Raw genomic sequence first — 16,986 nt, forward strand, 5'->3', positions numbered from 1 at the left:
GTAGAGAGCCTGGACTGAGGGCGGAAGCTGGTCCAGTGGGAAGCCAGAGTGAAGAGAGTGAGAGGGAATGAGGCGAGTGGAGGGCTGTGCTGAGATTGGCCGAGAGACGGAGTGTGCCTCCCCCTCCCCCCCACTGCTTCTGATCTCTGTGGGGAAGGCACGGTTTACCTCAGCCTGACATTCCGTTTTATTGAATACATTAATGAATGGATCCTGAAAAGTTTTAGAGATTAACCTGGCATGTGTAGGTTGAAAACACATTGTTGAGACTGTGTGAGAACCAGCTCTCTCACAAGAGAAACTTAAGAATGTTTTTAAAATATTCAATGCCTGAACTCCCCCTCCCCCCCGCCCCCCAGCTCCTTATTTATTTATTTTTTTCATTCGACTTGAATGTAAGGATAAAAGCAAGGGAGGACACACACTCAGCTTCTGTGTCCTAAGCCATTGGAAGCGGTGCTGGTAGAAACGCATACCTTCCTCTGCCTCCCTGAGCAGATAAGAGTTGTCACATGTCCAGATTTTTAAGGCGACAGGCTCTGCAGCCTGGCAGAGGCTCCAGGCCTGGGCTGTGCAGGGAGGCAGGAATGTAGATATTCTGGTCAGGGCGGTTGGAGGGCCTCTTCCCTCCACCTTTCCCATACCACTCGGCCCTGTTGTTTCCATCTGACTCCATCCACGCACGTTCTCCGGCCGAGGGACGCACATGGCTTTGTGACCAGGAGACATGCGTGACTGGGTTGGGAATCTTAACTACCACCGGCAGAGAAGAAGCTAAGCGCATAAGACATGGAAGTGATATTCAATCCCACCCCTGGAGATGGCCCTGCGCCCCAGACAGGTAAAGAAGCCTGGCTTAGTAGTGCTGGGTACTTGCTTTTTTAAATTTTTTTTTTTTTTTTTTTTTTTGTCTATCGGTTGTAAAAAGAAAACCTGGGCATGACTCAGAAAGCCTAGAATTAATGTGGCGGTTGACCAAGGCTCGGATTTGAACTAACTTCATCCTCTGGGTAACCTTGGGACTTAAAAGATAGACCCCCTCCCCCTATTTATTTAAATAATAAGGAAGACTTCTTTAGAGGGAAGAAACGGAGCCAGAGAAATCAGTCATGTTAGTTTCGCATTCCGATTTGCTCTGTCCATGAGTCCTGTCGCTCTTCTAGGAGAGAGAGAGCCTGTGTAGGCCTGAGAGCCCAGTGGCTGGCCTGGCTCGTCCACTATAAGTGAGTGACGAAGGCTAATGAGTCTCTGTGCAAACAGCCGTGCTCTGTGGTGTGCAAGGGTTTGCCCGAATATACAGGTTGTATAGAATCAGACGGGGCCGGCTCTCATCCCTCTCTCCCCAGCCCAGAATGACAAGAGCCTATAAATGGGTTTAATGAGCAGTAACCAGGGGGTTAGTTGACATCTCTACCTGCTGAGTAATGGGCTAACGTTGGTGGCACTCCAGATCCACGTAAGTGGTCCCGTCTTCCTTGGGGCTTGTCCGCTCATTCCCTTGTCATTTATTGCCTATGGTGCCAAGTCCCATGATAAATGGCTGGAAAACTAAGATATATAAGGCAAGACCCCTGCCTAGGGGCTTTGGAACACCGTGGTTTGGTGCAGTGTTGAAGGATTGATTGTTCAAGACACACGGGCTCGGCATTGCACTAGAGAATAGGAGGGAATCTTGATTTCAGGAGCTTTGAAGGCAGAGCACAGTGAATGGGTGACCTGTTTGGGAGATGCCCCATCCACCTTTCCTTCACGCCGGGCTCCTCTTGCTCGGCCTTTTCCAGAGCCTCCTTGTAGCTCTGGAAGAACCTTCACAGGCTCTTGCTTCTGCCTGGAGCACCTGCTTCCAACGCTTGTTGGAACCTGCTTCCACTGCCTTCTGCTCTTTTTTGGGATTGGGCATCAGATTAACTGCACCTCTTCTGAGATGTCTGCGCTGAGTACCCCGCGGAAGTCGGTCTGTTCTGTTATTTCCTACCGATGGTGCAGTGGCTTGCTTTTGCTTGCTGTCACAATGCTCATTGCTCTGTTTACTTCGTTGTTGATAGATTCAGTATCTGATCTCTTTAGGGGTCAACCAGTCTCTTCCTTTCTTGTCAGCCAGGCCAGGGGTTTAATGTGAAGGCCTGAGGACTCTGTGGTGCCTAGCATTACCTGGGTCACTCTGGTGGTACTTGATGAGTGTTGGGGCAGGGCAGTGGGGGGCGGGGGGCAGCCTTCAGAGCCACACCTGGTGGTCCTGGGCATGGGGGCACCTCAGTATTAGGGTGATGCTTGAAGATTCGTATGGTTCCAGGGACTGAATTGGGGTTAGGCAAACACCTCAACTCTGCCCTCAAATTTTCTGTCTTTTATTTTATTGAAGTGGTCTTGATTTGTACCATTAGATAGGTGTCCTGCATGCAGCCATTAAAAACGACATCTGTGTATGTTATGTTATGTTCCACGCCAACAGTCTGCTTCCCATCTGCTGCTGCCTAGTACAGCCCTTTTACCTGATTTCCCACAATCCTCCTCCTTCCCTTCTGGTGACCACTGTTTTCTTCTTTGAGTTGAAAAGTTTCGTTTTGTTTGTTCATCAGTTTGTTTCATCATCTTCCTCACATGAGTAAAATCACAGGGCATTTGTCTTTCTCTAACGTATTTTACAAAGCACAGTGCCCATTAAATTCACGCGTATTCTTGTAAATAACAGGATATCTTTTTTTTTCCTTCTTAGTAACTGGTAAGAAGTCCATGGTACACATCTTATTTATGAAACAACTTGTCAGGTCGTTTCTAGCTCTTGGCTCCTGTGGATGAACATGGGATGCATACATTATCTCTTTGAATCAGTGATTCCTTAGTCTTTGGATAAAGTCCCTATCTTGACAGGTTAACTGTCTCATGTGTTAGTTTGTGTCTTCCTCCCGTGACTAGGAATCCCGAGGCTCTCTTGCACCACCTGCGTTTGATGGTCTTGGGCCACTTCCCCACCCAGAATGGCCAATGACATGGGGGGATGAAGGAGGAAATGAGGGCCAGGCTGGTTGATGATCAGTTGCCATTTATTCCATTCTCCCCACGTGCCTGTCCCAGTCTCTCTAAGCCCCCCCTCCCCATTCCAGTCTCCTCCTGTTCCCCTCGCTAGTCTCTCTGGGTGCCAACTCGCAGCCTTGGTCTCTCTCTAGTCTCTCACCAACTCCCCTGCGGTAGCACAGGGGTAGCACAGTCAACACATAAAAGCCCTTCCTGATCTCTGATCAGGCTCAAGGGCAAAATGCTACTTAGGGATTTTCCTCCTTTCCTTAGTCCAGTAACTCAATCAACATCTTAAATAATATCTTAATTTTACTTCTTAATATTAGTTCTTTTTAATGGACATAGTAAGAGATACATTAAGCTTGTAGGGTGGCTCCTCTGGGGATATCTCACTATAGATCTCGGACTATAGTGCTCAGGCCAGATGAATCTTTCCTAGCCCTAGCAGGGTCCTAATCTAGTTGTAACTTTTTGGATCATGACAGAATTTGTCCATGACCATGCTCTTAATTTATAGTTAAGTATTATGGTGCTTTGGCCTGGCCCATTTCGATGCCAGGGTAGCTCACTGTTTTCCCTGGATCCATCCAGTTCCTCGTCGGGATCCTGCTTTTGGGATGCTAGGAAGTAAGGGCAACTGAGGCTTAAACTGAGAGAACAGATGCCCAGGAGTGGATACTGTTCGGAGTCAGTTAACTTCCGAACACATTAACTGTCTTGTGTCTATACAAAAAGGACATTGCTCTGGATTAACTATGCAAAGGACTTAAGGAGAAGAGAAGAGCAATATTTACAACTTAACAGAGTCTGATTAGGAGATAAAGGTGATGGACTTGTTGAAGAAGCAGAGCACAAAGAGATACAAATAAACACAGAGGAATGGGAGCACTGTGATGGGAGTAACCCAATAAACCTAAGCTCCCTGTGGCAAGACAGAAGGGACAAACCAATGTTATCCTACATTCATTGTTTATAATTGTTTTTGTTTTGGGGCTACACCTGGTGGTACTTGGGGTTTATTCTTGGCTCTGTGCTCAGGGCCTCAGGGGACCATATGGGGTGCCAGGCATTGAACCCGGGTTGGCCACAGTCAAGGCAAGTGTACTACTCTCTATACTATTGCTCCTCTATTTCTAATTTTTGAGGACGTTCTGTACCATTTTCCCTAAAACTCTCATTCATGGTGGTCTACTGTTGGGATCACCAGCAATGTCCAAGGGTTCCCTTCATTACCCATAGTTTCCTACACTTATTATTTCTTTTCTTCTGGATAAAAGTCACTCTCATAGGTTGAGGTGATACATTATTGTGTTTAGGGTGGGGTTTGGCCCACACCTGGTGTTGCTCAGGGCTTACTCCAGGCTCTCTGCTCAGGGCAGTGGTTGGGATGGGGTCCAAAATTATCAAGTATAAAAATAATGATAACTGCATAAATATAAAAATAAAAATTTAAATAATAAAGTCTTGGCTGGCCTTGTGTTCAGGGATGACTGCTGGATGTGTCCAGGGACACTGCTGGATGTGTCCCTGGTGTCCCGCAGCTGCCACTGAACCTGAGTAGCACCCGATCAGTAGGCCCTGCCATTGAGCTGGCTGGCCTGCGGGGCCAAGGATCTCTGGGATTGAACCCTCTGAGCAGTATGCTTGGACCCCCGCACCCCACTTTTCTTTTTCCCCTGCCTCCCTACCCCAAACAAACAAACAAACAAACAAAATCCAAAGATACTCTTATTAGATTTGTTATTTCATGAAGTGAGGAAATTTTTAACTCGGAACTTAGGATCTCAGCTAAGAATTTTGTCCAAGATACTGTGGTGTTACCTTGAGGTAAAGGAAAGTAGAAGTAAGTTATGGTGACTCTTTGTTTTGGTCGCATGCGGTGGTGCTCAGGGCTTACTCCTGCCTGGCTTTGTGCTCAGGGATCACTCCTGGAGGGGCTCAGGGGACCATATGTGTTGCCTGGATGGGACCCAGGTTGGCCGCATGCAAGGCACACTCCTTCCCCACTGTACTGTCTCTGGCCCTGTCTTTGACTCTTAAAAGAATTACGTGAAAAGATGATAGGGATTATTTATAGGATTGTGAAAAATCCTACTTGAAATTCTTTTTTTTTTTTTTTTTTGGTTTTTGTGTCACACCGGCAATGCACAGGGGTTACTCCTGGCTCATGCACTCAGGAATTACTCCTGGCAGTGCTTGGGGGACCATATGGGATGCTGGGATTTGAACCCAGGTCAGCTGTGTGCAAGGCAAACGCCCTACCCTTTGTGCTATTGCTCCAGCCCCCTTGAAATTCTTTAAAAAAAAAAACATTTATTTTTTATAGAATCACTGTGAGATACAGTTGCAAAGTTTTCATATTTTATCCACCACCCCAAATCCCCGCATACCCCCCTCCCCACTCCCCATCTGTCTGTGTGGCAGGCAATTTCCACTTTACTCTTTCCTTACTTTGATTACATTCAATTTTCAACAGGAATCTCACTATCACTATTTGGAGCTTTTCCTCCACCAGTCAGACATGTTGGATGGCATCATTAGATTGTATGTTTTCATTTCCTACTTGAAATTCTTAAGGAAAAAGATATCATAGCATAAACTAAATGATAAACTAGAGAGAAATGGATGAATTTAAAGAAAGTGGAATTAAGAGTATTGTAGTATTTCATTATTTTCGATAGTGACTTTGTGAAAATTATTTTATTTTGTTTGCACTACTCAGGTCTCTGACATCTACTGATAGGTATTTTTTGTTTTGTTTTATTTTGTTTTGTTTGGACTTCCCAAACCTGACTATTTTTCATGATTCCTGGCTCACTGGACAGGAAGGCTGAATGCCACGGGCCCGAGGAGTCAGTGTTGCCCCAGCTCTGCAGTGCTCAGGATTCCCGGGGCCACGCTGGTGATACTCAGAGCCACCCACAGCCTGACTCGGTGATGTTTGGGGGACCAGGACCACCTAGTGTTGAGGATCGAACCAAGGTCTGGCCCACCTCAGCGCTATCGCCTTGGCCCCTCTGCGGATACGTTTGATGATTTATTCTTATCTGTGATCTTAAGTGTTACTTGTATAATTAATATAATTATTTAAGCCTTTATCTTATATAAAGGAGTGATGTTCTCACACTGATATTATTCTTTTTTAAAAAGTTTAATACAGCATTTCTATAACAGACACTCTCTATGGGCTCAACTTTAGCGATATTTTCTTCCACTTGTGTCACTTTTTATAGCTTCCACAATAGTATCATTTCTCCTCCATCCTTTCCACATTCATATTTCCTTCCCCTTGATGTTTTTCCATAACATATCATCAGCGCATTATTTTGATCATGTCAGAAAGATCATCCAGCAAAATTTATTTTGAACATTCTATAGTAATGGTGGGTAGAAAATGTTCCGTGGGTAGAAAATGGCATATTGAAAGAAAACCTAAAATGGATTTCCTTGGAAAGAAATCTAACGGTGGATGGCTTCAGTAATTGTGATTGCTTTCCCATTTGTCTTCTCCAAATGGAATTCTCACGTGTTTTTCTTCATTTCAGGGGGATTCAGCTAGGGTATGGGCTTTTGGTAGCTCCTACTTGTTCATTAATGTTAACTCTTGCTCTTGGCTTCTGTTCAAACTCTTTGTTCTCTTTTTTGGAAAAAAGGAGAAAAATGCACTTATATTACCGTGAACCTGAGATTTTGGTTACCTTTGAAAGGAAAAACTTTTGTTTTATTTGTTCATTTAGTATTTGTAGTCATTCATTTAGCATTTATTATCCTACTGTGTGTCAGGCACTGTGTTATTGGCAATGAAAATGTATTCTTACGACCAGCATGTAAATTACTGTCATATAAACTGTTTTGAGGAGAGGACTTTGTGACAGGAGTCAAACTCGCAGAAAATGATTTGTGGTTAACTTGAAATAATATCCCCCTTCCCCCCAAAATTGCTTCTGGTAGGAGAATGATGAGGATTTGCATTTCTGACATCATTGCCAATGTCAGATCTCTGTAGTTGGGCACTTGTGCCGTGGAGGCGAGAGGCGTTTTGAGAGTCTTAGCTCACCGGATGCTGCACCTGTTGCTGGCTATTTTTTGCAGAGGAAATCCAGAACCTAGAGTTACTTGCTTTCATTTCTGCTTCCTCCCCGCTCCATCCGTTGTGGGCGGGGATCTGGTTAGTAAATCCTGTCAAGAGTCTTCATCTTTCAGGGCTATGCCTTCCTTCTGGGTTTTCATGCACGCGAGAGTAAAAATTTGCTTGCCCTTCTGCTGCTGGAAGACAAACTGAAGTGGCCTAAAGTTTCTGGAAGGTTGTGTTTTTGCCAGAGTTTGAGACTCAGGTGGAAGAGGGACCAACTTTCAACAGCTGCTGTAGCTACCTGATGCCCGAAGGCATATCGCTGTTGAGGAACGCGTATTTCCTCTTGGTTTCATATGTGTTCTGGCTATGAAGGAAGCATTGTATCTTATTTTCAGCAAAAATAACCTGGAAACCGTGGGTTTCATATTCAGGAAATGCTGTCAAAAATTAGCAGGCAAATATTATGTTGACCAAATAAGCAGAAATATTATTTAAAAAAATAAAGCTTGTGTGCGGTTTTGGAAAAAATGACTCTTAGGAAGGTGCTGGGAGCAACTCGTAAGCATTGTGCAGGCACTGGTGAGAGTAGAGGGCAAAGAATTTTGAAGTTCATAGATCCCTCGTGTTGGTCAGTTTTCATCACCCAAATTACATACCAGTGTTCCAGTAGGAAGTGGATAGTTCCAGCACTCTACTGGATTGGCAAACTCCAGGAAGTTATTTCCACCACCAAGTTTGTTATACATTGGTATTATTTGCACTTTTAAAGAGAGGTTTATTCATGGGCAATTTTCTGGAAGAGAAATGGAATTTGGAGCCTCATGTGAAAATGGTACTTACCTGAGCCCGACTTGCAAGCTTACCATTGGGGACCATCTGGGAATTGAGGACGTGACTTTGTTTTTACCTTTTTTTTTGGGGGGGGGGACACTGTTTTATCTCCTGTACTTTTGGCTACTGTTCCCAAGTTCCACCTTCTCATCTTCCTCCCTGTTCTTTGTGACGTCTTAGAATACTTTCATGATAGGCCTGTTGTACATTTCTTTTTTGTTGTTGTTGTTGGTATTTCTTTTTTAAAATTTATTTTATTGAATCACCGTGTGGAAAATTACAATGCTTTCAGGCTTAAGTCTTAGTCATACAATGCTGAAACAACCATCCCTTCACCAGTGCCCATATCCCACCACCGAAGACAAAAAAAAAAAAAACACAGTACACCTCCCATCCCGCCCCCCCCCCCCCGCACCCTCCCCGCCTTGTAACTGATAAATTTCACTTTACTTTCTATTTACTTTGGTTACATTCAATATTTCAACACAAACCTCACCATTATTATTAGGAGCACCCCACTAGAGTCAGACCTGTTGTGAAGAGAAATGAGGTTTTGGATTTCTGTACTTTAGCAACTAAGTCCAGGGAGATTTCTTCCGGATATTCGATCATTGCAAGCTTGTAAATCCCATCTGTGGTCATCATAATATGGCGGTCCCCACGCCCTTCATCCCCGGGAAGGGACAGGCGAGAGAGAGAAATACCTTTCCCCTCCTGGGCGGGCATGGGGTCTCGGCCTAGTTCTCTGGCTGGAGACAATCTGCAAGGAGCTGCCCATGTTGAAGTTGGCTCAGCTGGGTCTGGATTCACGATCGTGCAGCTGCGGAGGAGCCGCATGCGCGTGCGGCCCCCAGGGTCACATCTTGGCAGCGGTGGGCCCAGTTGTGCATTTCTTGTCCTCTGTCCTGTTTACTTCTACATCATTTACTTTGTCTCTGTCCTCTCCTGTGTCTGTCCCCCTCCTTATTTTTATTTTATTTTATTTTATTTTATTTTGCCATGCTCAGGCTTACTCTGCCTTTGCACACAGGAATTACTCCTGGTGAGTCTCAGGTGACTGTATGGGATGTTGGGGACCAAGTCCAGCCAGCCCCGTGCAAGGCAAATGGCCTATCCACTCTACTATCTCCCCAGCTCCAACCTCTGTCTCCTTTTTATAGGCCGTGGCCAGTGTCAGTGCTCCATCCTGGCTCCCCAGTCAGTGCTCGCCAGTGCCACAGCATTTCTCCAGCATTTGGCATCGCATCCCTTTGCCTGTGCTGGGAACCAGTTGTCTTGACTCCCTGGTGTAGAGTCGGTGCTCAGTAAGCACAACGGTTGCTAGGCTCAAGCATGGCTCGTGTGTGCTTGATTAGCAATCATTGTTTACTTTCTCTGTTCCTTACCAGGTTCTCACTTGCATCTCTCTCTATCATCACGGAACCCCCCGGGGCTGGTTTATAATGCCCCCAGTCAGAACCTCGACATTGATGCTGCCTGTTTATTTATTTCTCGGCTCCCTCATGTGCTATCCCTACTCAAGCCTTGAGTTGTTGACGAACATTTGACGCGGTCTCATGCCCAAGTTGAGAGAATTAACACACGGGAGCTCGGGTGTGTGTGTGTGTGTGTGCCCGTGATTAGACAGGCCTCCTTCTGTGTGGTATCAGCTGCGGGCTAAATATACAGATGACTCACGCAGGCGGATGGCCCGGCTCCTGAGTAGCCAGCATCCTTGGCTTTGCCCTAGAGCCCTTGTGCTTCAGAGGAAAGAATCCGAATGGGAACAGTCACTGCAGGTGACCACAGGAGAAAGTGTTAGAAGTGGCCACATATGGATGCATAGGCTTGTGTGCCCCGTGGGACGCGAGGATCTCCATACATCTCTCTCACACGGCCCCTGAAGCTGGAGAGGTCTGGAACCATCTAGCACCAGGCATTCCTCCCGGAGCTGACAGATCAATCTACCCGGAGAAAACTCCCTGCCCTCCATCTCAGCAGGTTGCTGATGCCTCTGGAGTGACCGTATTTTTCTTTACAAATGAGCCCTCTCCTAGGCCTGAAAGGGCCCCACTCACGGGGCCATAGCTGTCTAGTGCCCGGTGGCATCCCTTTCTGCAGCGTCGGGGCTGCTGCTTTTGATTCTGCGTCTCCTGGGCCTCTGTGCTGGGGCCTGGGTGCTGTGCTATTGTGTGTGCTCACTCTGTGCGTGCTCCCTGCCGTGCACATGCCCGCCGGCCCACGTGCCTCATCACTCCTGCTCTGCCGGGCACTTCTGCTTTGATGTCACCCACACCATCTCTCTCTCTCTCCAGCAAATGTTCATTTATCGAGTCCCGGGCTCTGTGCTGCGGGATGTCAATCCTAATAAAAATAAGGAAGGGCAGCTGTTTCTTTTTCACTTGATTTAGAAAAAAGGACATGTAGAAGAGTCTGAAACATCATGCCCCATTTCTTGTAAGTCACATTTGAAAAAAAAAAATCGCTCTTATGGCCCAGGGCTGTTGGCAAGTGGTCAAGCATGCCTGGGGCTGAGAATTCCATCTGGGTACTGGTCCACCCATGCTCATCCCTCTCCCAGTTATGCTGTCATTGGGATCCCTGGGGTCACAAATGTGCCGTCTCAAATCCACTGCAGCCAAGGGTGTGGACAATGCAAGGAAAGTGAGTAAGCATAGCAACTGAATGTGCCACCTTTTTTTTTCTTCAATTTTTAAATTTTATAAAGTAGTTAAGATGGGCTGGAGCAATAGCACAGCGATAGGGCATTTGCCTTGCATGCGGCTGACCCGGGTTTGATTCCTCCGCCCCTCTCAGAAAGCCTAGCAAGCTACCGAGAGTATCTCGCCTGCACGGCAGAGCCTGGCAAGCTCTCTGTGACGTATTCGATATGCCAAAACCAGTAACAAGTCTCACTAATGGAGATGTTACTGGTGCCTTCTCGAGCAACTCGATGAGCAACGGGATGACAGTGACAGTTAACAATATTTGATTACATTTAATATTCAAACACAAGTGCCACCACCATTACCCCTTCCCACCACCATATTTTGGATCTTTCCATCCAGAACCCCAACCCTTGCCCCAAAGCAGAGCTGAAATAATGTAATATTTCCCTCTACAGTTGGTTGCCTCCTACTTTGAATCCCATCAAATGTGGTGCGGGACTCTTGGACTAGGAGTAGGGTGTGTCCTATGAAGTGTCACTCGGAAATTTTCACTCCTGGGTGGGGCTCGGCCGAGCATGTAGAGAGTGGCCGTGAGCATGGCGACGGTTGGGTTCTGGAGGTTTTCAGCCATCGGGGCTGGGTCCCTTGGGACAGGGAGGGGGTCTCAACTGCCCACCTTATAGAGTCTTATAGCCAGAGTGCACGCGCCCCAGGGAGCACCAGAACCATGGTCAAGGATGGAATGCCTGGTCACTCCCACAAAGCTCACAAAGGGAAGAGGCAACACAGTTTTCTATTATTTTTTATTTCTTTGGTTTTTGAGACTTAGTCCTGGCTCTGAGCTCAGGGGTCACTCCTGGAGGTGCCCAAGGGGATTGTATGGGTTGCTGGGGGTTGAACGCTGGCTAGCCACGAGCAAGACAAACTCCCTCTCTCTCCCCGTAACACTCCTTTCCAAAGGCATGTCTGTGCTTTGACTCATCTCTCGGTGCCTCCTGGAGTAACTGCTCTTTTGAAGAAGCCTGGCTGTGACCATCATCATCCTTGAGACGAGAATTATGATGTTTACATCTGGCGTAACTGGCTTAAGACTCCTCTTCAGCATCGCTCTCCCACACTTTGGCAGGCCGGATCCTGGCATCTCCGTGGAGGCAGCATCACTTGGCAGCCTTGCCCTGTTCCTGCACGGAGAGCTGACAGCTCCCACGGCGACGGGCTGTCAGCCTGCACTTGCTTGTGTACACTACTGCTGGGTCACGTGAACCCATGTGCACACATGTGTGCTTCTGTGCGAGCACCCCACGGGAGGAGCCCCAGTTCCCTGCTCAGAACCCTCGTCATTTTCCTTTGCGTTGGGAGAGAACCAAGTCACTCCACCCACTCTTTAAGGGATTTGATGGGCTTATTCTTTCCCTTTTAATCCCGCTGCTTTTCTGCACCATTTCTGATTGAGATACTTTTAAGAAAGGTCACGATTCTATCCTGAAATACAACTTCTAGGAATTTTTAAAATTTCATTTAGCACAGCGGTTGGGCGGTCGCCTTTCACGCAGCCGACCCGAGTTCGATTCCTCTGCCCCTCTCAGAGAGTCTGGCAAGCTACCGAGAGTATCGAGCCCACGAGGCAGAGCCTGGCAAGTTACCCGTGAGCACTGGATATACCAAAAACAGTAACAATAAGTCTCTCAATGAGAGACGTTACTGTGCCCGCTCGAACAAATTGACGAGCAACGGGATGACAGTGACATCCCAAGTAGGTGTCAAAGAAGCTTTGCCCATCGGAAAGTAAAAACTCGTAATACTTAAAATCTGATTTCTTTCTTCTCTCTTGGGCCCCTTCTTTCCAGAAAGTCAGCATCTGAGTTTAGCCTCCGTTTTTTTTGAGATCAGTTCTAAAGTCTTTGATGATCAGGAGTTTTGTTCAAAGTGTAAGTTTGTGGATGGTAATGCCATTTGAATCCATTTGTTCCCATACCAGAATGGAAACAAAGAAATGGTTTCAGTCTTTATTTAGATCTTTGTGCTTTGGACAAACAATCTCATGAGAAATCACTGAGGCCATTAAATGCTGTCCTTAATGTTACTTTTTTGGGTTTGCTTGTTTCCTGAAATGTTTTCTTGACTTTTGCTTTTGGTAATTGTCTCAACCATGCCAAAAGTAGTGTAGTATTTTTTAGACATGTGTTGTTCAACTCACGTGAAGAATTTTCTCATGTAAACATGGGATTTTAATTTGTGATATTCACTGTGATTCAAGAAGTAAGGTGGGATTTCCTAGGTAGAAAAAAAATCAGGGCAAAATCTCAATATACTCTTCGATGGAAAAAGTTGTATTCTAAAGCAGACCTTCTTAAACTTTTCCCACTCACAGTCTTTGAGAAATGCAACATGGGTGAATGATGCCAGAACCATCTCTGATTCATTTCGTTTTATTTTGCCTCAAGCCCTGGTCTTTGTGCATTCAGAAACATTTTACAGTTGCCAAATTTTTCCTGACCTGCACATTCAGTTACTACCCCATTTTATTCAGTTTGAGAAGTTAGGCTGTAAACAGCAGCGGAGGTGAAAATATCAAAGGGATTCAGTTAGATTGTATGAATCCTGAGAACAGACTACTTTCGTGGTTCCTGTGTTCTATTTGGGTCTAATGCTAGATGATGGTCTCTGTACCCCTGACGGGTGGCTCTGATGGGCAAAGGCTTTGTGGAACTCACAGAAAGTAGACTCCGTCTTTTCCTAGGAAATGTTTAGGAATTTTTAAGCTAAGGGTTTGCAGATATTTTAGAGAAACTATACCAGGGGCTCTGTCAGAGGGTAAATGAATGGTAGTAGAGAGAACCTAGAGGTAATCTGAGAAACAGTGCAGTCTGTTTTGCCCAGAGAATCCGCATGACCAAAGTGAGCTGGATAAGGAGAGGCCAAGGATTTCAGGCACATGTTCATGGCTCCCTACTTGTCATTAAAATATGCCAGAAAAAACATGGAACACTGCATGGTATGTTCTTTGTAATTCAATTGATGTGAGTGTCATTCGAATGCTTCTGTGGTAAAAATCTAACCTGAACTGTTGGGATGTTAAAATATTTCCCTTTCATGTAGACATTCATTATATACACATATTTGTTAAAGAAATTAATATGGAAAGTTATGTTAGTTCTTGCTATTTTTTTAAAATGAAATACGTGACCAGTGATTGATTTATGGGCTGTACAACTTTTCTAAAATGGGAGAAGTTCTGATTTGGCAACCCAACTGACCCAAGGGTTTTGAAAAAGGATTATGAAAGTCTGTTTTAAGTGCGCTTACAGGAGAAGATTGGTAAAATGGACACATTAGATATGGATTTCTAGCTTGGATGCTTCAGTGGTTAATGATGCTACTGTCTTTTTAGCTTGAAGAGAAAAGGGACTTGAGTGTCTAGGGGGGCTAGGGTGGGCACACCAGAACGGGTCCGTAGATAATGCACAACTTCACTGAAAAGGATGCTTCTTAGATTTTCGAATTACTTCATGCATATATAATCTTGGGTAGAAATTCGAAACAAAAGCTGGAGACGATTAGTTGAATTTGAATGGGTTTTGTAGAGTACTGCACAGAATTGCATCGGCGACAGGGCTCTGCTTTGTATCATTGCATGATAGTTATGTAAGATGGTAACTTTTGGAATAGTCTGGGTTAAAGTACTATGAGAACTCTGTGTACTATTTTTATAACATTTTTGGGGCGGGCGAATCTAAAATTATTTTGAATTTAAAAAAAAGAGAAAGAAATATATTTTGCTATAGCAGAAAGTGACATCATCCACACTGCCTTTGATAGAGAATATTTGTTAGCAATATTTTGAAAATCTCCAAGCAAGATTTTCTTGCAGAAGTCTAAAATTGCAAGTCAAGTAAAATTTCAAAGTCAGGTCTTTAACCCCCTTCCCAGTCTTCCATTTTTAAAAATTTTTTTTTTTAAAGCTAATCTTGTTTTTCTCATAAGCAGATTGTTTTAACATTTTTTTTTCTTTTCATGAGAGAAAAAAGATTTGATTCTAACTTGTAGGCATACATCAGCACTACCAAATGAAGCCAGTTCTTCGGTAGAGTTCTTGAGAGGTGAACTGAAAGTCCAGCATACATGTGAAGAGTGTTGATTTTTTTTTCCTTTTTGGGTCACACTTGGTGAATAACAAGGGTAACTCCTGGCTTTGCACTCAGGAATTACTCCTGGCGGTGTTCAGGGAACCATATGGGATGCTGGGAGTCGAACCTGGGTCGGCCGCGTGCAAGGCAAACGCCCTACCCATTGTACTATTGCTCCAGCCCCAAAAGTGTTGATTTTTCTGTGACTTTTTATCTTCCTGGTTTTAGTTAGGACTGACAGTTGCATAAGATGTTCAAAACCAGGGGGGCCAGTATATCCCAGAAAGAATGAAGAAAATGTGTGCCTTTAGTCGGGAGATTGGTGTTCGACCTAGACCCTGCCTTCTAAGTCGAGAGAAGATGCAGTTCCAGTGCCTTTGCTTCCCTCTCATTTGCATGCCACCTCCTGTAATTTCAGTGGATTTGTTCTGTAAAGATTTCTCTAGCCCAATCCTTGCTTTCCTTTTTGACAAGAGGAGACCGAGGCTGGCAGCCAGTCGTGGCAGAGCTGTAATGGAGTGAGTGGTATGTACAAAATTTGATTACTGCTGTCAACACCAGATTGAATAAGAAAGTGCAGAGCCTAGACACAGACGTGTGGTATAAATGGTCTATTGATTTCAAGTGAACCCGAAATGAGGCCACCGTGTAATGTAGAAGGGGGCTGTGGGGAGAGGGTGGGGTCTGACGGACGGAGCCGTTTTGAGAAGTCTGCTCCTAGTCGTTCTTTTCAGAAGGACCTTCAGATAACTTTTGATAAACTGGTAGTTGCTCCTCGTTTTCTTCACTGTCAAGTATTTATAGCAACTCCAAAGAAGTCTTTGCACTTGTGTGTTTGTTCAAGGGTTTCTCTTTCCTGCCTCAAATCTAATTTAGAGCTTGTACTGGTTGATACAGACCCTATTTGCTCCTGAGCTATGCTGACATTTCCACTTAGCTGAATATGAATGTGTTAGAAATCTCTCACAATGGAAAGTTCTGTTTGACACAGGAGAGTTCAGCGGTCAGTTTGATAATCAACTGCATGCCAAAAAATAAACTAAAACAATGGATTACATAGTGTGGCCTTGGGACTTGGAAATTATATTATAAGATGGTTGAATCAAATTATTAATACATTGCAGGGCCTGAGGCCCTTTGTTGGGAAATAAACACTTGAAAAAAGTTTATTGCCTGTTTTTATTTCTTTTTGTCAAGTTTTATGTAGGTTTTATTTTGTTTAGTGTTTCTTGAGGGATTGAGAAATTAGAACTCAAATGTTTGGGGAGAAAAAATAGCAACATTGTATGTGGATTTCCTTGAAGACCATAAGGTCTGAAAAAATAATGTCTTTGAATTGGATTAAATAATCCTTTTGAAATATAAAAACTGGTAATCCTTTGAATTAGATTAGATTTTTTAACTAGATAAACCCTTAAAATTATGTTAGGTAATTTCTTTTTGTTGGAGCAGTAATCCTTCCAATATCGCATTTTTCGGGGGCAGGCAAAATTATTACTAGGTTCTAGGTCCAAACATGCTCTCACCCTTCACTTATTTCAGAATTTGAGATTCTCAGTCTTAAAATCACATTTGGTCTAAGTACCATAAGGAATGAAGGCTGTTCATTTACAAAAGGTGGTTTTTATTGAACCTGTTTCTATTTAAGGGGAAGACACACAGAGACACGTAGACAGGAGGAAAGAACTGACCTGTAAATGATTGAAATGTCATATCTACATCCAAGATTTTATCTTTTTGCAAGTTTTCTTAGTAACTCTTTGATAAAGGGAGGATCAATTGTTCTTACCGATATATCCGCCACCAATATCTGATCATTAAGGACCTACTGAATTCTTTAACATACTAAACATACTGAATTCTTTATAACTGTTGTAAAACAGTCACTATTACAGCCTGAAAGAGTCTGTTTCATTGTTATCATAATCATGCAATTATATATCATGTAATCTAATCTGCTTCCATGATATCCCGCCTTAGTGGTGGTTTTGAATTTTGATATTTATCATACTTATAAAATTGAGAAACATTCTTGGGGAAACGTTTTTGAAGCTGAGGATGTAGCTCAGCCATAGAGCATTTACCTTGCATGTGTGACATCCTGAATTTGACCCAGCATCCCCACATATACACCAAGAAATAAATTACTGACCATTGATAAGAATTTTGCATCAGTAAGCATTAGGAAAATGCAAATTATACCACAGTGACATATCTTTTCATATCTATTAGGAGAGGTTCAACCTAATAAAAAAGATAATAATCTATAAGTGAGTTTTGGTGAGAA

General features: G+C 44.2%; 1 protein-coding gene across 3 annotated transcripts in view; it reads left to right on the forward strand.

Annotated features, from left to right (window-relative positions):
- Window positions 1-16,986, forward strand: part of UTRN (utrophin) — a 585,431-nt gene that overhangs the window by 54,932 nt on the left and 513,513 nt on the right. Inside the window, exon 1 of one of the 3 annotated variants that reach the window (XM_055134487.1) lies at window positions 764-841. The exons of the other annotated variants lie outside the window; for them this stretch is intronic. Within the exon in view, the coding sequence (XP_054990462.1) occupies window positions 790-841 (52 nt within the window). The 5' untranslated portion in view covers window positions 764-789. Of the gene's footprint in view, window positions 1-763; window positions 842-16,986 lie in introns of those variants that run through there. 3 annotated transcript variants of the gene reach the window in all.

The sequence above is a fragment of the Sorex araneus genome, chromosome 4, assembly GCF_027595985.1.
Source record: "Sorex araneus isolate mSorAra2 chromosome 4, mSorAra2.pri, whole genome shotgun sequence".
Classification (NCBI taxonomy): Eukaryota; Metazoa; Chordata; class Mammalia; order Eulipotyphla; family Soricidae; genus Sorex; species Sorex araneus.